The following is a 17,403-nucleotide window of genomic DNA, read 5'->3' as shown; positions in this document are numbered from 1 at the left end:
TTCCTTCAGCCCCTGCTCCCTTTCTGCATACACAGAACGATGCTGGGCCTCAGGCTCCCCACGCACAAGCCCTGGGCTGCTGCCCAGCCCGGCCAGCCAGGTTCTTAGCAGGCTTTATTTGTATGATTTGCAAAATGAAACTCGAGATTTTTCTCAACTTCAGAATCTCGATTATGCATTTCAAAGTCTGTCTGCAACATGGCTTGAAGATTTTGCTGTGCCTTTGGGGGCCGGGGGGGGACAGATGGCCCCCATAAAGGCCCACTGCCTTCCTTGTTCTCTCTCAGGGAAGAGGAGAGAGATGGATCCCAGCAGTTTGAATGGGTTGAGTACTCTGCTGCCAGCACCCATTACAAATTGTATTCCATTTTGAAAGAAACTACCACCACCGCATCATCCCATAGACCACGACATGGCCGAACCCCTGTATTTTAGTGTCATCCTCCGCCCTCCCCCGCCCCCCCAGCATGGTGCCCGTGCATCTCTGCAGGTTCATTCATTCAGCAGCTGTCTCCTGCATTGTCACGTGCGAGGCCCTGCCTGAGGGGCCGGGATACAGTGGTGTGCACAGCCAAGCCCCTCCCCTTGAGTGCGCACAGAGGGAATGGAGGGTAGAAACACACCTAGCGGCGGTTAGTGATGCGTCTGGGAGAAAGATAAAGCTGGTAAGGGGGTGCAGTGGGGGAGTGTGGCTCTTTAGGCAGGGAGGTCTGGGAAGGCATCTCTGAGCAAAGACCTGAAGCAGGTGAGGGAACTAGGCAAGGCGATACCAGGAGAGGCTTCTGGGTGGACAGCACAGGCCACATGTGTGCCTTGAGATAGGAATGGGCCTGGCAGGACTAGAATCAGCCAGAAGCCTGTGTGACTGGCTGGGCAGGGAGGAGAGGGGGGAAAAGATGTGGTCAGAGCTCATGAGGGCCTGGGGAGGCAGGAAGGAGCTGTGGGGCATCATTCTAAGTGTGGTTAAAGCTACCGCAAGGTCGTGTGTGTGAAAGACTCGGCTGCTGTGTAGAGAGTGAGGGCGTTTGTCAGTTCAGGCCTCAGATGGCTCTATCCAACCGCTAATCCGAAGAGCCTTAATGAAGGAGGGATTTACAGTGGCCTGGGTGGACATCAGGAACCCACAGGGTAGGGGTAGTGCAGGGCCCTGGGCACCTCTGCAGCAGGCTGCCTGTCAGAGCTTTCAGTCCTTGGTGGCCAACCCTCAGCACCGGAGGGAACTTGGGATAAATGCTCTGCTCTCATCCCTGCCCTGCTCTGCTCTCTCACTGGTACCTCCTGCTGGTCAAACCCACCCAGCAGCCAGGGGGTGCACTTCAGGCCTGGCTTTTTAGGTCCATGTGGGGAGGGCGGAGGAGGAGCAGTGACAAACTTTGCCAAGTTCAGGGGCAAGGCCAGGTCCTCGGAGAAGATGTGGGAAGGCCCGGCTTGGCAGGGGGGCGGGCTGCATGGGCAGGGATGTTCTCCCCAAGGTGCAGGTGGGGAATTGGTGCATTTGTAGACAGTTGCTTCCTATCTGCTATTTCTGGCATTCTTCAACTGACCCTAAGAGTGGCCTGATGGTCACTGCCACCCCCACCCTCCAAGTGGGCAACTGAGGCCCCAAGAGGTTAGTCATAGGACTCCCAACACTACCAGGCACTCATTCGTTTATTCCTTCAACAAAACTTCAGTGTGTACCACTGCGTGCCCTTGTGAAGAACTGCCAGGCAAACCTAGGGCTTCTGAATTACTGTTTTGAAGAAAGAATAGAGAAGGGTGTCTTGAAAGATGGACTTCATGTTCTAGCCTGACCAGCACGTGAGCTCTTTCCCAACAGCTTTCTTGGGTAAAGGAGCGCAGGGTGATGGCTCTGCCCCAGCACTCCTGCCTCCAGTCCTGGGCCCCCTACGCCCACCATGTACAGCCTCTCCTGCCTCGGCCCCTCAGACTGTCCCGCAAGCTCAAACCCTGCCCATTCCTTTCACTCTTCCCAAATATCTGTCGCATCCCTTCTGCGGGCCCCATACTGGTCTAGCCCCAGTATGATGGGGCCATCAGTGAAGAAGTCAGATGGTGTCCCTGCCCTCATAGGGCTGACACACAAGAGGGAGCAGACAACAAAGCCATCTGAGGGTCAGCAGAAGAGGCTGTTTAAGGTGGCCATGGGGCTGTGGGGACAGTATTGGGGGGCAGGTGGGAGTGGGGTGAGATGGCGCCAGGCAGAGAGACCAGCAGGGACCAAGGTGGGGGCAGAGGCAGGTATGGCTGCAGGGCCTCGCATGATGGGAGAGGGGAGGGAAGGAGAGGAGCCTGCGTGTGTGCGGGTAAACTGAGATATGGAGCTGGCTCTCACTCTGAAGGAGCTGAGGCCTTCAAGCAGAGGAATCAGGAGGGTCCCTCTGCCTTATGGCAGGTTAGGGGTGTCTAGGCTACAGGCGGTGGAGGACATTGAGGTGCCATGTGCTTCTAGGGATTCTTCTCCCCCCCTCTCATCAGGACTCCACTCTCCATCTGCCCCGTTTGGGCATTTAGTGTGTTCTGCCCTCTGTCAGAGGAGGGTCTGTGCACCAAGCTTCAGGGGGCCCACGGATCCCAGGAAGATTGGTGCTGTTATCTGGCAAGTGGCCCCGTGGTGTTTCTCCCATTCCCGGGGTGACAGCAAACTGAGGCTCCGGGCCAGTGGCATGGTGACAGGTTGCTCAAGGCCTGAGACAGGGCTGCCTTGGAGCTGCACATAGCATGACCCCAGGCAGATTTGTAAAGTGACTTGCCCACCCTGGGGTGGGGGTGCAGGGTAAGAGCCCAAGCCTTGAGTCCTTCAGGTCTGGACCAGAATGCAAGTCTGGCTCTGCCACTTCCTGGCTTGGGGGACTCAGACCAACTCTTGGACCTCTCTGAGCCTCGGTTTCCTCTGTAAACTGGCAGTACATAGGATGAGGAGTTATGAGGAGTTATGTGCTGTGCTTGGCCCAGGTGGCATCGTGCCTCTCAGCTCCCCATAGTGTGAAGCTGCAGGGCAGACTCTGCAGTACAGGTGTGCCGTGGTGGGTCAGCTCCCCCTGCTCCTCCCCTCCCCTCCCCTCCCCTCCCTAGCCTGGCACTTGTCAGTTCTCCGGGCAGGTTTCCTTGTCCCTGTCAGCTCCCATCCGGGGCCTCAGACATAAATTAGCTAAGGTCTCCTGTGAGCCGTCTGGACGCTTTGTGCCTTAGCCATCGATCGGCTGTCTCTGGCGGGCCTGGGAGACGGCTCAGGAGCCTTGCTCTCTGCTGGTGTTCGGGGGCCAAGTCTGCAGGAGGCTAATTGACAATCCTGATCGGGTTTGGCAGGCCTGCATTTTCTGCACTCTTCTCAAGTGGCTGGTTTTCAGGTCTCCACGAGTGCTGGGACCTCTCCCCCAGCCTCCTCCCTCCCTGGCCCTCCACCTTCTTGCCTGACTGTTCAGGTGGGAAGGGCTGTCTTGGTGCAGGTGTCATGGGAGAAGCTGCAGAGTGATGGCAGAAACAGAAGCCTTGCAGGGATGTGTGTTCCTGTCCCACAGCCTTGGGGCCTGGAATGAGACACCTAGCTCAGGGAAGCAGGGTCCCCCACTCTCTCCACCCTGGCCCTGGCGCTGTTCTCTCTCATATGTCCCCAAGCCACATGGAAGTCTTGGTTGTATTTTATTTTCTTGATGTTCTTATGAAAATTATGGCCACCATGGAGATGCTTCTTCAGATCTCATTTCCCCACCCTTCTCAAACTGCTGCTAATTGGATACTTCCCTTAAGTCCCAAAGGAGCCCTGAAAGGGGCTTTCGTGTCATGGCTCTAGGGGCAGACCATAGCTCAGGTGTCATCTTCCCTAGGAGCCTCACTCACCTACATAGACTGGACCAGAGGTGGGTCTCCTTTGTGCCCTATCTCCGTGGTCACGGTCAGGTGGGCTCACCTGTCATATTTGAAGTGCAGGTATCGGTCTTCTGTCTCATGTTCCTTTCTGTGAGGGTCCCCTTCATGGCTGATTAGACTGGTAGCCTCTTACATCTCACTTGGGAGAGACTTTGAGCCAAGTGGCACTGAGGCCAAGGGATCATGGCTGAGTACTGATAAAGGTTGTGAGCTTCTCTCCTGGGCTCCCCGAGTGGTTGCCCTGCCTGTTGGAGGTCTGAGGCTTTATCTTCTATTTGGATCCCATGTCCTGGGGCCCTGAAGAGCCCTGATCAGCTTGAACTAATCTGAGTTGGATCTTATTCCTTGTAATGAAGCACACCTGACCCACCCTGTTTCCCTGCTCTGCACTCCGTTTGTCCATGGCCAACCTTCCCTACCCTGGCAGAAGTATCAGGCCAGGCTTGTAACCAGCCTCAGGAGGCTTCTTAATGGACTGGTCTGGGAGGTGGGGTCTCTGAGCCAGACTGCTGGGCACTGCTCTGGACACTGGAATGTGAACTGCAAGGTGATCCTCCTGGCTCTTTGGAGCCTCATAAGCTGAAGGCTGGGACTGAGTAGTTCACTCTTCTTCCTATGTATAGGGCAGAGTGGCCCGTGTGTTCCTGGTCAAGGGCCCAGGCTGAGGGCCAGGGACTGTTGCTGCCTAGGTAACCCCTCCCCACTGTCTGTTTCTGCCTTCCCCATGTGGGGGCAGAGAGGAGGTGCCTTGGCCTTCAGGAAGCTCGTCATTCACCATGAATGGCTGTGGCATCAGTCCCTGAGGCCCTAGAAAGGCCTGAGAGTCCTGGAGAAGTAATGTCTCAGGAGACTGTAGCTGTGGCTGCCCCTTCCTGACAGCCGCTGAGCCTTAGCGAGAGCAGCCCCCACACGGCCCTTGGTGTGATTCCTACTCTGGGCTCGCCTTGCTGTTTTGATTGGAGTCTCAGTCTGCTCCTGATCTCAGCATGTCAGATGTATCTGAGCAGGTGTCTGGGCTCAAGGAGGGCTCTGAGCAAAAAAGCCAGCCTCCTGAGTGCTGGCTTAGAGGGGTCAGCTGTGCAGAGGGCTGTGGACAGCATGTGCCCTCTCGTCCAGCTGGGATTGGCCCTGCTCTCCTATACGCTGGGCTGCCCATGGCCCTCTAGCCCCCAGCCCCACATTGAACCTGCTTAGACCAGCCTGGGCTGCAGCCCTGCTGGGCGAGGGCAGCCCTGACTTTACAGGGCCTCAGCCTTCAGCCACTCTCAGAGCCAGGCCACGTCCCCATAGGAAATGGCCTTAGAGTCGCTGCCAGGCTTAATCATCCAGGCTTCTCCCAGGAGATGATGTTCTCCCTCGGGCTTCCACGGAAGAGCTAGCTTCGTCTGCTGTGAGTGTGTCATCCAGGAGATGTGTGCTTGAAATTTTACCTGTCTCCATCCCAGAGGGATCCTCAGTTCTGTGTCCCACCCCCTTGCAGCTGCAGGGTCTGGCCTGGTGCTGGGTGCAGAGCAGCCCTCAGCCCCTATAGCAGCCCCTGGGGTGTGTCCCTCTGTGCAGAGGTAGGAGCAGAGGCTCAGATGCAGGCCAGCAGGGGCCCCCAGCCAGCAAGCCAGGGAGCTGGGGCTTGCACTTTTGCCAGAAGTTGTGACTAGGGGGACTATTTCATAAGTTCAGCCTGACCAATACTGAGCACAATGGGAGCAGGTGAGACAGGCTTGCAGGCTGAGATGTGAGAAGGCATTAAGCAATTGGGACGCGAGGTGATAAAGACCTGGCACCAGGGGTGAGAGAGGCAAGGAAGGGGCCTGAATGGGGGTGGGGAGGAGTACTGATTGGCTGGGGGTTGGGGGGGGAGATGGGTGCTGTGGAAAAGAGGAGGGTCTGATGTTGGGCCGTCCAGGTTCCAGTCCCAGCTCTGCCCCCTGCTGGCTTCTCCCTTGTAAGACAGCACTGTCCCAGGTGCTGGGGTGAGATGGTCCTGGCGTGGGAGCCTCCGTGGGAAAGACCTGAGAGGGGAAGGTGGCAAGCCAGGCAGCCGGTGGGGAAGGGCTGCCCTCTGAGTCACTGAGAAGGCCCCAGAGAAGGCCAAGGCAGCCAAAAGCCCACACCCAGCCTCTCTCGCTGCCCCGGAGTCCCACAAGGGCTAGCAGGCTCTTGTTCCCACCTTACCGGGCTCCTGGGCCTGGATTCCAGGAGGTACCATTGCCCAGAGAGCACTGGCCTGAGCACTATGGGTGGAACCCCCGTCCCCTCCCAAGCACTTGGGCCCCTGGCATCCCACAGGGACCAACTCTTCCAAGCCTAAGGTGGCTGTGTCGCCAGCTGTGAGGAATACTGCTGACACCCTGACAAGTCAGGGCTGACCCTTTGGGCCAGCGGGGGTCCCCCTGCCAGAAGGCGGGGCACTGGGTCCATGTAGCAGCTTTTCAAGGCCAGTCCGGGCGAGGGGTCCCTGTCTGTGCCCTTCTGGGGCAGTCTGAGGCCACACTCTCCTAAGTCAGCTATGCTAGGCAGGAAATCAGTTCCGGAAATGTACCCCACAGCCAGATGATCAAAGCCCGCAGCCAGAGCTCCCTGGAGCTGTGGGATCGGTGTCTGCAGGAGCCGCTGCTCATCGCCGCTCTGCCAACGCAGCCGGGAAGGAGGGGACTGCCTCCCTTCTCCGTGGGCGCTGCGAGCTGCCCACACACTCACTTCCAACCTACTTCTTGTTTCCCCAGAACCTCCAGTGGGCCCGCGACGTGTTGCTAGGCAGCGGTATCCCGTGGCAACAACTGCAGCACATGCCGGCACAGGGGCTCTTCTGCGAGAGGAACAAGACCAATTTCTTCAACGTGAGTACTTTGCCTTGTTGATTTCCGAGGCTGCTTGCTGCCCTGCTTTGCGCCGGAGGCGTGCGAATGGCCCCCCTGGGTGGGCGTTCCCAGGACCACGGCTTTGCGGCATCCTCAGAGGGCGGGCAGGGTGGCGCAGTCGAGAGTGCGCCAGACTCGGGAGTGGGGCCGTGCCTGCCGAGCCACTTCTGCAAGTCGCTGCCCCCTCTCGGCACTGGTTTACCTGTCTGTGGGGAGAGGCATGGATGGGCTCAGTGTGTTCTCTGGAGCCCCAGGTAATCTGGGGCCGCAGCAGGAAGTGGTGAAAGGGTTTCCAGGCCCATGGTCTGCTTCTCCTGGAGCGGCTCCATGTGCCCTCCTGTGGTCTTGGGTGCCTAGGAAATTCTGACTGAAGCCGGGTCTACTGCTTAAAAAACAAGTTTGGTCAGTGCTGGGCTTTCAGTACCCTTCCAGCCTTGACATTCTGGATAGAGTAGAGACCCACCTCTTGGCCAGGACATGGCCTGTCGCCAAGGCCTGTCTGCTTTCCATCCCTGAGGCCCCCTAAAGCCCACATCTACCCTTCCTGGCCACCCCACCCAGGCCCATCCCTCCCTCATTTGCTCTGTCCTGCACAGAGACAGCTGGCCCCTCGCTCTGCTCCACCAGCAAGTCCTCATCCACCCCTTCCAGCACAGCCAGCTCCCAGCTGGGTGTCTTTGGCAAGTTACCCAGACCCTCTGAGCTTTGGTGTCTTCTCTGTTTTCCCTGATGCCCTGTTACATGTCAGGAAACTGAAGGGTGGGGTTGGCCTGGACAGGAGCTGAGGAGAGCAGGTCTTGGGTCTGGAGGGGTGTGTCAAAGGCTGGTTCTCGAGGCACATGGCAGTGGGGGCCTCCCCACTGAGAGCCAGCCAGGCGCCGAGGGGTCTGGGTCCCATGGCTCTTCTCTCCTGGGCTCTGACCTTCTAGTGGCTACGCAGGGGCCGTGGAGCCTAGGAGCTTTGCCTCTGCCAGCACCCCCCTCCCCGGGTATTTTATAGACAAGCAATAGATAGATGTAACCTGTAACCAGTCTACACAGTACCAAGGGTTTGCAGAGAAAGGATTTGCAGATGCCCAGGCCGCAGCCACCATCCCTCAGCAGCCACTGTTCCTCATCCTGTGTGTGTCCTTCCAGAGGGTGTCTGCCTGTTTATAAGCCAGGGCACGGACATGTACACAAAGGACAAAGTACATGTGCTTCTGACTTCTGTTGTTGTTGGTTTTTTTTCTTTTTCACTTGAAAATATATCTTAGAGAGTGTTTAAGAACTGGTTCTGTCTTTTTAATAGCTGCATAGTATTCCCAACATGGATTTGCCACAATTTACCTCCCCATACCCTACCTATTGATGGGCATTTAGATGGTTTCTAGTCTTGTTATTTCCGTGTTTTGTGTATACATCTTTGCTATGTGGAAATCCATTCATAGGATAAATTTCTAGAAACAATTCCCTGGTCAAAGGGTTTGTGGTGCTTTCAAGTTTTAGAAGATAGTACCCTCCAGAGATCCAGCCCACATTCCCAAACACAGATTCATTTTTTTCAGACCTCTTCTACACTCTGTCTTACTTAACTGTTACATATTTGCTTTTCAGTAGGTGAAAAATGCTATTGTGTCTCATTTATTATTAGTGGGATTGCCCGTGATATCACATTAACAGTTTTAATTTCTTCTTCTGTGCCATTTCTGCTCATGTTAATTTTCTTACTAGATTGTTCATCTTTTTCTTTTTGATTTATAGGAACTCTATATATTAATGAAATGGGCTCTTTGTCAGTGTTGTGCAAACCTTTTTTTCTGCAGTTTCTAAATTGAAGTTAGAGCCAGGCAGCTAGCTAGTTTCCCTGAGCTCCTGTACCAAACGAGCTACCGTTAGTACCTGCCTTGAAGAGTAATTGTAGGGATCAAGTTATATAATGGGATAATGACCCTAATTCAGGATCTGGCTCATGGTAGGTGCTCAAGAATACAGCTTCCCTCCCTCTTCCCTCTCCCATTGTCGGTATTTGCCCTCAAAGACTATACAGTAACGTTGGAAGGAGAGAGCCAGCCTCCCTCTCTTCCTCATAGGTGGAGTGCTTACCCTTCCTAATGATAGAGTTTAGGAGACCAGCACCTCAGATGCCTGTAAACCCAGGGCACGTCTGAGCTGGCAGCTGGGTGTTCTAGGCCCCTTCCCCATTGGGCTCACTCCCCGTAGCAGCTCTTGTGGTTCCTGGGGCCTTCCAGAAAATGAGTTCTGCAGAAGGACAGTCAGACTGTGCCTGTGGGAGAGAAGGCAGCAGCACCCTGGGTGAGCCTGGCACCTGGGCAACGCCTCCCCGTAGCCAGTAGCCCCTGCAGATACAGGCCACCCAGCCTGGACTGGATGATGTGGGTGGTTTTAGCTCCGCTGTGTCAGCTGTTTAGTTCTCCGTGCTTCCCAGTGACCTGCTGCTTTTACCACCCCCAGGCCCTCTCCAGCCCAAGTCCTGGCCATCTCTGCTCTCTCGGCATTTCTCTTTGGAGGTGCGTTGGGGCTCCTCGTGCTTCTCCGGCCCGAAATGTTAACCTCTGGGGCGGAGGCCAGACACTTGCACCCCTATTTGTGAAGTGCCCAAGGGACAGGTGCTCCCAGCTGCTTGTGACAGGATGGCCCTTGCTGAGTGCCCCCCCCCAACCCCCCGTCCTTGCCACTGCTGCAGGAGGACCCTCAGGGTGGACACTTCCTCCAGCCCTGCCTCACACCGAGAGTGTTGACCCTGTGTGCTCTCAGTACAGGAATTTGTCTAGCAGGTGTGACCAAGTGTGAGGAAATGGTTTTCTGCCATGTTTACAGAGGAGCATCTAGAGCCCCCTCAGCTGACTCTGCTGGGATGGGGCCATGACTCTGACAACTGGGGCTGTAGGTTGGGAGGAACAGGCTGGCTCTTCTCCCTTCCGCTGTGCATTGGGGTTTACTGCTTCAGCCTGGGGTGGGGGCAAAGGCATGGGGCTGCTGGCCCTTGTGAGGAGGTACAGGGAGGGTGAGGGTGGGGGCTCTAGGCATCCTGACCTGCCATCCCTCAAAAACCCCACTGTCCTGGGCCACCCATGCCACCCAAGAGGCTGTCTGGACAGCCCCCCTCATCATCCTCAAGGGCCCCGGGCTAGGGGACCCTCCTGTTATTGATAATTTCTGAAAATTGTGTGAGTCTTATAGGACCACACATTGTCCCTGCAAACAGTCCCGACACACAGTGGGGCCCAGGCGCCACGGCCTTCTCAGAGGTGCTTCTGTGCATGGTTGGGCTGTTCTCTTATCTTAGGTGTGTGTGTACAGAATCAGACAAGTTTGTTGTGCAGCTGTACAAAATTGTGTGTGTGCACACCCGTGTGCTTTTCAGCAACCTGGGGTTGTTTTTGTTGTTTTTTGAGGGTTGTTTTTTTTTTTTTTTTTGCTGACATTAAGTCTGAGAGAAGTTTCCCTGTGAGGGCGCACGCCGTCTCACTCAGCTGCCTCCCAGTATTGTGCCGTGGGAGGGCCACGGTCTCCTTGAGTGGGCACATATGTGGGGCCTGGCTTTGTGCTCACAAGGAGGCTACAGCAGGCCTCCCTGTGCCTGTCTCTGTGCCGTGTTCCTCTTTGAGGCCCTAGCTGTCCCAGCCTGGCCCAGAGAGGTGCTCACTGTTTGTGGATTCCATTCGTGCCTTTTCCCTTAACAGCTGGTCTCTAGGCACATCCTCCGGGTCCAGCCAGTGCTGGTTGCTGTGGTGCCCGTGCCCCAGGATGCTTGCAGGCTTGCAGTAGAGCCCCGCACGCGGGTCCCTCCGTGGAGGGCCTCTGTAGGACACCGTGGGGCACGTGGGAGAGTCGGGGGAACTCTTGAGTTTGGGTGTGCTGGAGGCAGAGTTTCCACTGCAGGGCGGGTGCCGCCCGGCCAGGAAAGGGCCAACAGATGAAGGCCAAGGTTAGAGGCACCCTCGGGGGGAGCTCCTCAAGGCTGGGCCGTGCCTGAGGCAGTGCTGGCTGAGCCTTCATGGGGCGGGTGAAGAGCCAGACAGAGGGATGCTGAAGGGCGGGTGAGTGTGACCTGGGGCTTTGATGGCAGCCCTCCTCACGGAAGCTCTTGCACATGGGGCTTAGCGGGCCTGCTGCACAGCTGGCTGGGGCCCCGCGCAGCGTAGACGTGGCGTGTAGCAGGGCGCAGCAGTGCGGTTGGATGAGCATGTGAGGGAGAGAGGAATGAACTTGGCACATCTCCAGTCCCACTGTTCCATAACTTGGCTGCGAGGGAACAGTTCCTAGCCCACCCCCTTCCTCCGCCGTGGAAAATCCCTGCTTGCGGGCTGTGTGCCGAGCAGGTTGGAGTTCCTGGGCCGTGGCTCGTGCTCCAGAGCAGGCCCGAGCCCCGGCTGAGGGCCCCATTACCTCAGCCCTCTCCCACCGGGCGGAACAGTCTGGTCTTTGCCAAAACAGAGCCAGGGTTGTTGGACGTTGTTGGTTGAGGTCCTGCGGCCCTTCCTGCCCCAGCGGGGCCTGGCCTGGGCCCCGGTGCCTGTTTCTTCACAGCATCGGGCGGGACCGGCGGAGGCGTGTGGCTGTGTGATTCAGACGTGGCTCCTCAGGCCAACTGTGCAGAACAGGGAGCAGGGAAGACAGGGAGGCCTGGGGCTGGGGCTGTGAGGTGGGGATTGGGCCTGGGGTCATATGAACCCTCCTGAGCCAGTGCCCAGCCCTGAGTGGGCTACGGGGGAGGGGGGAGCAGGGGGCTGTCCCTCTCTGGGGAGAGGGGGCCAGGAAAGCAGGCTCCAAGCACACAGTGGAGGCTGAGGGCTTGTCTCCGAGTGCCCAGAAGCTTCTACAGCTTCCTGTACTGGTGTGTGCACTTCTGGGCAGGTGGGCCCAGGCACAGGCTGGAGCTGGGCTGCTCTGTCCAGAGCGAACTTCTCTCCCTCTTAGAGTTGCTTCAGAAATGTTCCCATAGTAACCAAGCCAGAGATGGCTCTCCTTCCTTTCCCAAAATGTTTGCTTATTTTAGCAGGCAGGGTTTTTTCTTGTTTCAACCCAGTTTCCAGGCCCTGTGAAAGAAGCAAAGGGAGCTGAGGGCCCAACTAGCACGGCTTCCTGCGTCCGAGACTGCGTGGGGTGGGCAACAGCTGTGGCTCGAGTCGGAGGGAGTGGAGGGGAGGTGCTGCCTGGCTGGGACTTGCTGCCCTGCCACGGCGCCCCCAAAGCCACTCCTGCCCCATGTGGGGGTCTGCCTGAGGCCCAGGCGAGCAGCCCGTGGCCAGTAGCACCCAGGGCAGGTCCCCATGCTCTGGGGCCACTGAGTAGAGCAACAGACTTTGGACTTAGGTAGGCTTGGCTCCTGGCCACTCCACCCCTTCCCAGGCCCCGCATTGGGCACGGGGCTGCCTGTTGGCAGCGTGGTCACAATAGCCGGATGGAAGCCCTCGCCCAGCACGGGCTTGGCACATCACACAACTCACCCTTGGGATCAGGAGTCAGCCTGCGTGGGGCTTTGGGGCTCATCTGTGGATCCCAGTGGTGCCGCAGGAGGGCAGTGCTGGTACCAGAAGGGGCGTGGCTAGAGCCAGTGGTGGGAGCCCCATCTCTCACAGGGCTGGGGCCCTCCAGACGCTCAGGCCCTGCCCTGGCTCGAGTGGGGCAGTCTGAAATGCGGAGCTGTCTCTGCCCACCATGCAGGCCCCTTTCTGCACGGCCTGGCGTGGCCTTTGGTGCCTGTGGATGCAGGTCGTGCGTACTCCTTGTCAGTGCTGCATAGTGCTCTGGTGTCTGTCCTCCAGCTTATCTACCTGCCCTCTGCCCAGGGGAGCAGTAGCTTCCAGTTCTCCACTGGTACAAAAACATGGCCTTCCCTGGTCTCCCTCCTCACTGTGCAGGTCTCCAGGACAAGGTCACAGGCCCTCCAAAACCAGTGCCTCCACACGTCGGAAGCCAGGTGGTTCTGCGGATCCTGTCCAGGTTCCCTCCCACCAGCCCCCTCTCCGCCGTTCCTGGCACTCAGAACCAGAGATGACTTTCATTTTGGCCTATCTATGGGGTGATTGGGAAGGCTGAGCCCCTTCCTATACCTGTGGCTAGTGCCTCTGTCTGCCCCGGCTCTGGCGTGCGCTGCTACCTGGCAGCCACCACGTGGGCTCTGTGCTTCTGTTTGTCCTGAGTCCATGTTGCTTTAAGTGTTGGGAGATACAGTTGTCATGAGCCGTCTTTGTTCTTCAAGCGATTGTGTTGTGTGGTCCCCAGCCCTGGTGAGAGGAAGGACCCCCACAGGCTGGGCAGCCAGCTCGGGGGAGAGCCACCCCACCAGAGCTGGGGGAAAGGAGAAAAGGCCTCTAAAACCCCCAGCACCCCATCTTTCTAGGCAAGAATTAGTCACACCCTTTCTACTCTTAACTTGCTGCCAGTTGGCTGTGTGATCTTGGGGGAGTCCCCCCTCCACCTCCGCAGTGAGCAGATGACAGGTATTAGGGAGGGGCAGGCACAGCAGGCCCGTCTCTGAGGCGGGTAGCCCAGCCCCTGAGACAGTGCCCCGGCCCTCGGGAGGGAGCCAGGGGTCCAAATGGAGGCTGGTGATGCCAAGAAGGGCACAGCCTCTGGAGCCCAGCACACCGGGCACACTCCCAAACAGGGACCTCATCTAGAACAGTGTCTCTGTCACCCCCACCCCCAGCACATTCCCCTGGCAGGAATTCTCCCCGCCCTTGAGAGTTCCCTGGGACAGGGTTAACTGGGAAGCCAGCAGCCCCAGAGTGAGGGACAGCAGGCACCATCCTGGCTTGGGTGAGCCCTGGCCAGGTCCTGGGGTCTGTGCCCAAGACATCTACCTCCTGCTGCAGGGCTAGACTTGGCCCTTCTTTCCCACTACCCGCCCCCTCCTAGTTCCCGAGAGGCACGGTGCCTGGTGGGCCTGTGGGCAGCCCTTGCCTCGCTTGCATCTACCCCTGGAGCTGAGTCACTGACACCCACCCCGGGATGCCAGCCCCAAGTTTGGGGCCTTTTGCAACAGGCAGACATCAGGGAAGACCAAGGCACGACCCAGGGACGAGGTGTTGGTTTCCCCAGTTAATTATACCCTCTACGGCTCCTGACAGCAGCAGATCTGTCCTGCCTCCCGGCAGTAAACAAGCCCCAGGAGCGTCAGCGTGTGGTGTTCCAGCCCGTGGCTCGCTCCGGTGCAGAGTCCCACCCACCCTCTCCGGTCAGGGCCAGGGAATGTCGGAATAGGAAGCCCCCGGTTGGCAGCAGACCCACACCTTTCCTGAAATCAGTCCACCCATGTCACCTTTGCTGCTCTCAGGACCGGTTGTGACCAGTTCCGGTTCCACCTCTGCTTGTCCCTGTGCCCACACCTCAAGGAATGTGTTGCCCCATTGTTAAACCTGCTGTGTGCCAGACCCTGGCCAGCTACGTTGTCAGGGAGGTCCAGTGTCCACGGGCCCATTTCATGGAGGTGCCAGGAGGTAAGGTGCCTTGGCTGAGGTCCCACGACCAGTCCATGTTGGAGGAAGAATGTGAACCTCACTCTGTCTGGTGCTGAAGCCCGTGGGTGGTAGCCCGCAGTTGCACATGAGGGAAGGAGAGCAGAAAGCCAGGGACAGGTTGGCTCCTACACTGGAATCAGCCCAGCTGCTCCCAAGCAGGAATGTTGCCCGCATGGTTCATTGGCTGGGTAGGGAGGATGGTGTGGCAGTGGGCAGGGGAACAGGGGCATCTAGTCCTGCCCTAGCAGGTGGGGCTGCGATTCCAGATGGAGGCTGGAGTCAGTAGCTGGGCCATGGTAGAGGCTAGGATTGCATTGTCAGCTGGCGTGGACACCGGGCCTGTGTGGGCACGATGGGGTTGGGCCACCTGTCTATGGTAGACAGTCCCTGCCTGGCTCCACCCAGGGGCTGGGGCTCCTGAGGCAGAGCACAATAACAGCGGAGGCTGCCACGGTTGCCACAGGCCCAGAGCATCTGTGCCCAGCTGGGCCCACGGCAGCAACGGCAGGACTGGCCCCATTTACAGGCACTCACTGGGGGCTTCATTTGGGGTGCCGCCTTTGATCCTCCACAGCATGTGTGAGTGGCTTAGATGCTATTATTATCCCCATTGTACAGATGGGGAAGTTGACACCAGCAGGTGCCATAGGCTGTCAAAATCAAAAGCCCTTTTCTGTCCTCTGCCCACCAGGCTGACCTGCCTTCCCCTGTTGGACAGCAGAACTCGTGACCCTATTTTCAGGCCCTGTTCAAGGGCCACTCCCTGGCTGATGTGCTTGCTCCGGGTAATGGGAGAGAATGGCACTGAAGGGGCGTTTGTGGGGTGTGCTTCTGCAGCAGAGGTGGGGGGACCCTGCAGAGATCGGTTCCATCTGTCCCCCTTCGAACAGTGTGCAGAAGCCGAGGGAGTGAGCCAGGATCACACAGCTAGCAAGTGGTGAGGCTGGAGTCCAAACCCAGGTCTGTCCTACTCCATGACCGGCTCCTTTAGCTGCTGTGTTGGGAAATCAGTGGCCGCATCCAGGCTCTGTCTGCTCCATTAGTGATGTCTGCTGTGGGCTGTGGCAGACTGTGTCCTGTGCATCTGCCCCCTCCTTCGGGGGTGGAGTCCTTTGCCTCTCCCTTGCTCTGAGGCCTCCTCGTGCTTGAGGCACTCTCTGCACGGCTCTTTGTCACCTTATGGCCCATTTTGTCTTCCTTCAAGCCATTAGAGAGGCCCCCTCTTGAGGGGTGCCCAGGTCCCTGGGGGAGGTGAGCTGGTGAACAAAAGCTGTGGGAGCCCAGAGCTCACGGTGGGTTTTGGGTAGGACTGGCTAGATGGGGAAGGATCGTGAGGAGGTGGGGACAGGGGTGGGTTTGTTTAAGCCAAATGTAAGTAAGTCCCGCCACCCTTTGGCCTTCCTTTTGAAACCTCGCCTGGCTGTCATTGTCCCTCCTGTCCGCAGGCCTGTGGCTTCAGTGCCTTCTTCGGCCTCTAAAAACATACTGGTTGAGGGCCATTTTGCAGTAGAGGCTTCCCTCTGTGGTCCCCTCACAGTCTTTTCCGTACATGGGCTCGCCGCCCAGCCCAGCCTTCCCAGGCTTACCCCACCTCCTCTGGACACTCCCCCCACCCCAATCCTGCCCTAGGCTGGTCTCCTCCAGCAAGTGTCAGGACCTGCCTGAGCCCCACCACTGCAGTCATTTTTGTACACGTGCTCTTTGAGACCCTCAGGCCTGAATAAATCCCGACCCTTTCTAGGGCTGAGACCCCAGAATCGGAGGGGGAGCTGACAGTGGGAGAAAGGCAGAGGAGGGGACATTGAGGAGGTGCCTGCTCGGCGGGCTTCTGAGCGGAGGGAGGTGTGAGCCGGCGTGGGCATCAGGCGGGTGCCGTGTGCCTGCAGAAGCACTGGCTGGGCCAGGTATGGAGTGTGGACCTCCTCGTAGGGCAGAGGGGCTAGGAGGGGGATCTTCAAGACATCACACTTGCCTACACGATGTACTGGAGGGGCCAGGCCGGGGCAGGGCCCGCAGCGCTGCCGACCTGCTTCTTTTTGGGACTTCACTACACATGACCGCTCACTGAATCCCTGTAAGCCACGGCATGTAGGTAGTGCCGTTATCCCTGCCTTACAGATGAGGACACCGAGGCTTGGTTAGCCAGCTAGTCTGCACCTGAGTCAGGACCCAGGCGGTGGGAATGGCAGCCAGTGGGTGGGCCCTAGGGACAGGCAGAGGAGGGACACGGGGCTCCCTCAGACCAGTGGGATGATAGGCAGGGCTGTGCGGACAGGAAGCATGGGGGTGCAGGCGGGGGTGGGCTGGAGCTTAGCTCTGCTCCGGCACACCAGGTCCACTGGCTCACACACTTCTACCCGGTGTAGTGTGGGCCCTGAGTCTGCATGTGTGCATGTGGGACTCCAGGACGCCACCCGTCATCCCACTACTTCTACGCTCCCATGTCATCCGATTCTCAGAAGAAATTATCTTGGAGTTTATTGTGGCTTTCCTCTTCCCCCATGGTACCTGCGGATATCCCACCTGGCCAGTGAGGAATGGATCAGGCTCTGCCGCTGGCCCTGCCCTCGGCGGAGGTGACTGTGGCAGGTGTCCTGGCCTCCCCCTCCTCACTGAGATGCCTGGAGCTGCGCAGCAGCGCCGTCGTCAGGGCTAAAGGAAACCCAGTCACACCACAGTGGGAATTAGAGAACAGAAAAGAAGGGAAGAGTTTAAATTGAGGAAATCTGAGCTCCTTGGCTGTAGTAGAAATTGCTGCAGTGGTGCTATTTTTAGCATTGTTGAGATGATCTATGGGCCAGTTGCAAAAGTAAACAAAAGATTCACTTCAAGTTCTCCAGGGAAAAAAGGTCCAGTTTTTAAGAGTCGTAAAAAGGTTAGCAAACTTGCGTGGCTTCTTAGCTTATCCCCGGGTTCTCTTTCCTTCCCATGTCCTGGGCTCTGCAGGTTCTGTTGAACTTCACAACTCTTCCGGCTTGCTGGACCCAGGTTCAGCCTGGAACAGGTGCTATAGGCTTCCTGTCCACATCCCTGTCTCCCTGTCCGTGGGAACCTTGTGAGCCCAAGAGGTGGCAGGTAGCGGGGGGGGGGGGGGGGGGGGGGGGGGGGGGGGCCCCCCGGGGAGGGGGGGAGGGGCGCCGCCCGGGGGGGGGGGGGGGGGGGGGGGGGGGGGGGCAACGCCCCCCGGTGCCCAGGCCCCCGTCCAC

The 17,403-nt window shown here is 58.1% G+C and overlaps 1 protein-coding gene across 1 annotated transcript in view; it reads left to right on the top strand.

Moving 5' to 3' along the window:
- Positions 1 to 17,403, top strand: part of CABIN1 (calcineurin binding protein 1) — a 154,292-nt gene that overhangs the window by 101,043 nt on the left and 35,846 nt on the right. The window contains 1 exon segment of the mRNA XM_032397546.1: positions 6,594 to 6,707. Coding sequence (XP_032253437.1) covers positions 6,594 to 6,707 — 114 coding nt within the window.

The sequence above is a fragment of the Phoca vitulina genome, unplaced genomic scaffold (assembly GCF_004348235.1).
Source record: "Phoca vitulina isolate PV1807 unplaced genomic scaffold, GSC_HSeal_1.0 scaffold100, whole genome shotgun sequence".
Classification (NCBI taxonomy): Eukaryota; Metazoa; Chordata; class Mammalia; order Carnivora; family Phocidae; genus Phoca; species Phoca vitulina.
Note: the sequence above shows the minus strand (reverse complement) of the source record. Positions and strands in the feature narration are given on the sequence as shown.